Source organism: Octopus bimaculoides, chromosome 15 (assembly GCF_001194135.2).
Source record: "Octopus bimaculoides isolate UCB-OBI-ISO-001 chromosome 15, ASM119413v2, whole genome shotgun sequence".
Lineage (NCBI taxonomy): Eukaryota > Metazoa > Mollusca > Cephalopoda > Octopoda > Octopodidae > Octopus > Octopus bimaculoides.
In genome coordinates, this window is record NC_068995.1 from 1,391,535 (window position 1) to 1,396,337 (window position 4,803).

A 4,803-nucleotide genomic window follows, 5' to 3' on the forward strand; every position below is an offset into this window, starting at 1 on the left:
TGATGATGATGATGATGGTGACAATGGTGGTGTTGATGATGATGATGATGATGACAGGACTGGGCAGTGTCTGGTCACCGGGCTGAGACGATACTAACTCTTCATTCCTGAAGATTGTTCTGCAACCAAGCACCACCCACAGGCAACCCATACACCTCATACCAAACCTCCACTGCTCTCTTAGAATGGACAAGAGGCAACTAAAAATCTTCAAAGTTACTCCAAATGCTAGGCCCCTCGGTCACTAATTATCTGTCCTGGTGATCTCACATCCACAACAGAGCAACCTGTGATATGTTCACATTAACAACTTGGTTCACAATAGTCACCATTATAACAAGTGAAATGCTGGAAGAATAATGGAAGAATAATGGAAGAACAGGGACAAATCCCTAGGTTTTGACATCAATCATGAAAAAACTGTTTCTTTGTTTCAGCTGCAAAAGAACAAAGTCCCGAAAGATTGGTCTTGAAATTAGGCACAAAGCTAGCAATTCTGTGGGGAAGGAATTGTTGATAGCATTTAAAACCCGTGCTTCACTGGACCTCAATCCTGTTGACCCCCCACCCCCACCACCATCACCACAAAGGGACGAAAGATAAAGTTGGAATCAAAGAACAAGTGTAAGTGCTTTGTAGCTAATTAATATTTTTTTCTGCTTTGTAGCTAATTAATATTTTTTTCTGCTCATTAAAGCTGGCAGAATCATTAGCATGCCAGGCAAAATGCTTAGCAGCATTTCGTCCAGTTCTGCATTTTGAGTTTAAATTTTTCCAAAATGAGTTTTGCCTTTCACCCCTTTTGGGCTCAATAAAAAAAGTACCAGTGATTCACTGGGGGGGGTCAATGTAATTGACTTGTCCCCCTCCCTAAAATTGCTGGCTTTGTGCCAAAATTTGAAACCCATATTTTTGCTCTTCATATCCACAACTTGTTCACACTCAACACAGTTCTGTTCACATGTCACAATGATTTGTTTACATTCTACCTTAACGACTTCATTTTCTTTCACAATACATTCATCTGCTCATCACAAACCATTAAGATATTTACATTTCATTCCTATTTTGGTGTAAAAACAATTCCCTGTCCCGCCCTCTGCCAAACATCTCAGAACTTTCAGTTACCACAAACAAGAAAAAAAAAAAAAGATAAAAAAAACTAACAAAGATATAAAGCATTGATTTTTAACATCAGTAATTATAGCAGTAATTAGCACGATTAGCATCAGTTCATTTCTATGTGAACTTCATCTTTTATTCAATTTGGAATCGTTAACTGAGGATTTTAATGAATGATTAGCTGCAACCATTGGCCATACCAGAGTCCAATGTGGACAAAAAGTTATGTTTATATAAGTTTATACAGGGCCACAGCAGACACTGTTAAAGGTGGACTTGGCCACTACAACAGACACTAACCCCTGGGATTTATTTAAGATGAGTGGTAACTTAATCAGGCTATTGCTTTCAGTGTGTGTGTGTGTGTGTGTGTGTGTGTGCGTGCTTCATATGTTGCAGCAGTGTTCTGGGGAGTTGGACTAAGATTCTGGTGTCTTGTAGTAGTGTTCTAGCAGTGCTGTAGCAATGTCCTACATGATCTTTGCTCCAGCTAGGGCAGAACAGTCCCTCGGTTTTTGTAGTTTTGTTAATAGATGCAGATGACAGAGAGGAAGAAAGAAAGACATAACACAGAAGAAGCAACGAAAATTCTGACTTACTTTTCCTTTCGGCTCCTATGCTGAGAGCATCGGAACTTTCATCATCACTGTCGCCATGACAATCATCCATTCCTTGGACGGAAGTGTCAGGCGTTGACGATGCAGTGTAGCGTTCGAGATTCAGGTTCTGCGTTTCCTGGTGACTGACCTTGTCATATCCGTACATTCCTAAAAGTTCATTCATGGTCGTTTCGGCATAATCCTGAAAGAGCAACAAAATGCAAAGAGTGGAAACGGTAATTGAGGATTTTGCTATTGTACGTCTGAGACTTCACCAGTGAGGGTGCCACGGTGGGGGGGGGGGGAGAAAGAAACAGAGAAGGAACCAGTCCACTCTGTGAATTGGTTGGTGTTAGGAAGGGCATTCAGCTGTAGAAACCAAGAAGTGTGTGGCACAACCCTCAACCCTCTGCCTGGTCAAATCCTGTTAAAACTGTCCAACCCATGCCAGCATGGAAAACAGGTGTTACACGATGATGATGATGATGATACATTATCATGTATGTATATCTGCAGCAAAATAGTTATGCATTATGTATGAGTGTATATACACACACGTACATGTGCGTACACAACAGGCTTCTTCCAGTATTTATGTGTCAAGCTTCACCCCTAAGATATTGGCTATAATGGAGGATAGCAACTAACAATATCCACAGAGCACAGGACAAGTGGACCCCATACTATGTGGTTCCTAAGTGAACTTCATGTGTATGTGTGTGGGCACAATAGGCTTTCTAGTGCCACACCCAGTCTCCACTCTGCAAAGTGATTGGTGTTAGGAAGGGCACCCAGCCACTAGCGTAGCTGGCGGTGAGGTAGGAAAAATCAGGAATCTCCGGACTTTGGGATGGAGGACCATAATTGCAGAACCTACAGGCTTTGTACATAGAGAGAGAGAGAGAGAGAGAGAGAGAGAGAATTAACGAGAAAGTTTAATGAGAGATGAAAGTGAGAAGAAATGAACTCGTAATCATAAATCAATTAATAATTAACTAGAAGTAAACGAGTCATTAATTAAGTACACCAAACTGGCCAGAGCATCAACTGTTAATCTAATTCACTCGTTATTGCCAATAATAATTTACTCTGCAACTTGATGCTAATCCAGCATTAACTAATGCAAATGAGGAAGAAACGTTTAACTAATACCAAACTAATTACTGGCTACAAGCTAATGAAATACTAATCAAATAATGCAATTAATGCAGTGAAATGAAACTAACCAGTAATTAATTACTAATAGGTGTAGTGAACCTATAACACAGAAAAGAAGGGTGGGGGCATATTAACTTGATTACCTAATGGGGAAGGTAATTAGAGACTAATTCAGTTATGGAACTAATAAGGTCAAGATTAATTTCTAACTGCCCAACCATCCTTATATGGAAAGAAGGAAATATGTAAATGAGATCCATCTAAGGGAGTTATCATGAGTATTTTCATTTTCAAATAGGTATGCCACTGCATGTTCATAAGGGGCAACTGAGAGGGTTGGTGACTGGAAGAGCACCCAGTTGTAGAATGTAGTCTCAGAAAAACTGTTTTGGCAAATTGGTCATTCCTCTGTAAGACCTCCAGTCTTGTCAGTATATATGTATATATGTATGTACACACACACACACACACACACATATATATATATATACATACACATACCTACTTATATACATACACATATATATGCAGCGCATTCTATCACTTGTCACTTTTCTACTTCCATCGCCACTACCACTCTATATACACCTTGCATTGTTGGCACAGCTTCAATGCTCTATAGACATATCTATATATACATATATACCCTCCTGTTACTTATATTTCTACATCCACTGTTGTTCACCCCTGCCCCCACTCTACCCCCTACCCCCTACATTTAACCATCCACCCTTTTATGGCAGGGTTTAGCCTTCGTCACTTTAATATTTTGTGCTTTCTTGCATCTCTTCTCATCAACATCAGCAACCCTCACCCCCACCCACCTGTCATTGTCATCATCTTCACCATCATACCACCAACACTACCACCATCAGCCCCCACCACTACCATTACCAATGAAAGTTCAGAGAGGTAGGTGAGTGGAATTGTGAAGTAGTAGGGAATTAATAACCAGAAAGTGGGGTGGGGATGGAACAGAGGGATGTGTATATGTAGGAATACTAATGCGTGTGTGTGCGTGTACACACGCGCACACACATGTATAGGTGCAGGCATGGCTGTGTGGTAAGAAGCTTGTTTCTCAGCCACATGGTTCTGGGTTCAGTCCCAATGCATGGCACCTTGGGCAAGTGTCTTCTACTATAGTCTCAGGTCGACCAAAACCTTGAGAGTGATTTTGGTAGATGGAAACTGAAAGAAGCCCTTCATATATATGTATATTTATGTGAGAGTGTGTCTTAGTTTCTCCCCCGACCACTGGTGTTGGTTTGTTTATCTCCCTGTAACTTAGTGGCTTGGCAAAAGAGTCTGATGAAATAAGTGCCAGGCTTAAAAAAAAGTCCTGGGGTCAATTTTTACGACTAAAATTCTTCAAAGAGGTGCCCCAGTATGGCCGCAGTCAAATGACTGAGACAAATAAAAGATATGTTTGCATGTATGTATAAAGAGGGGTGTATGTTTGTATAGGAATACTTGTGTGCATGTGTGTGATTGCATAAAACATTTGCTGAGTGTGTATAATGGCTGATGTGTGTGTGCGCGTGTGTGTGTATATATATATATATATATATATATATATATATATATATATATATATATACGCACACACACATATATATATACATACACACACATATATATACACACACACGTATACATATATGCATACGTGTACAGGAATGTATATGGAAATTTAGGTGATGTATAAGAGTGGAGAGGAATGATAAGTGTGTATGTACGGAAGAGGTGCCAGAAGAGGTGTTAGATGTGTGTGTGCCTGTATTTATAAACGTGTGTGTGTGTAGAGAAGTTTTCTAGTTTCAATTCTTGAAATTTAGTCAAATATTTATTTAAACATGTTTTTTTATTAAATTGTTTTAATTTTAATGTTTTTTTTTAGTTTTATTGTGTTTATTTCATATTT

The 4,803-nt window shown here is 39.5% G+C and overlaps 1 protein-coding gene across 2 annotated transcripts in view; it reads right to left on the reverse strand.

The window, feature by feature from the left end:
* The window catches only part of LOC106874120 (sine oculis-binding protein homolog), a 139,431-nt gene that overhangs the window by 39,925 nt on the left and 94,703 nt on the right, over positions 1-4,803 (reverse strand). For both annotated transcript variants that reach the window (XM_014921730.2, XM_014921731.2), the window contains exon 4: positions 1,722-1,923. In XM_014921730.2, the coding sequence (XP_014777216.1) occupies positions 1,722-1,923 (202 nt within the window). The remainder of the gene's footprint in view (positions 1-1,721; positions 1,924-4,803) is intronic.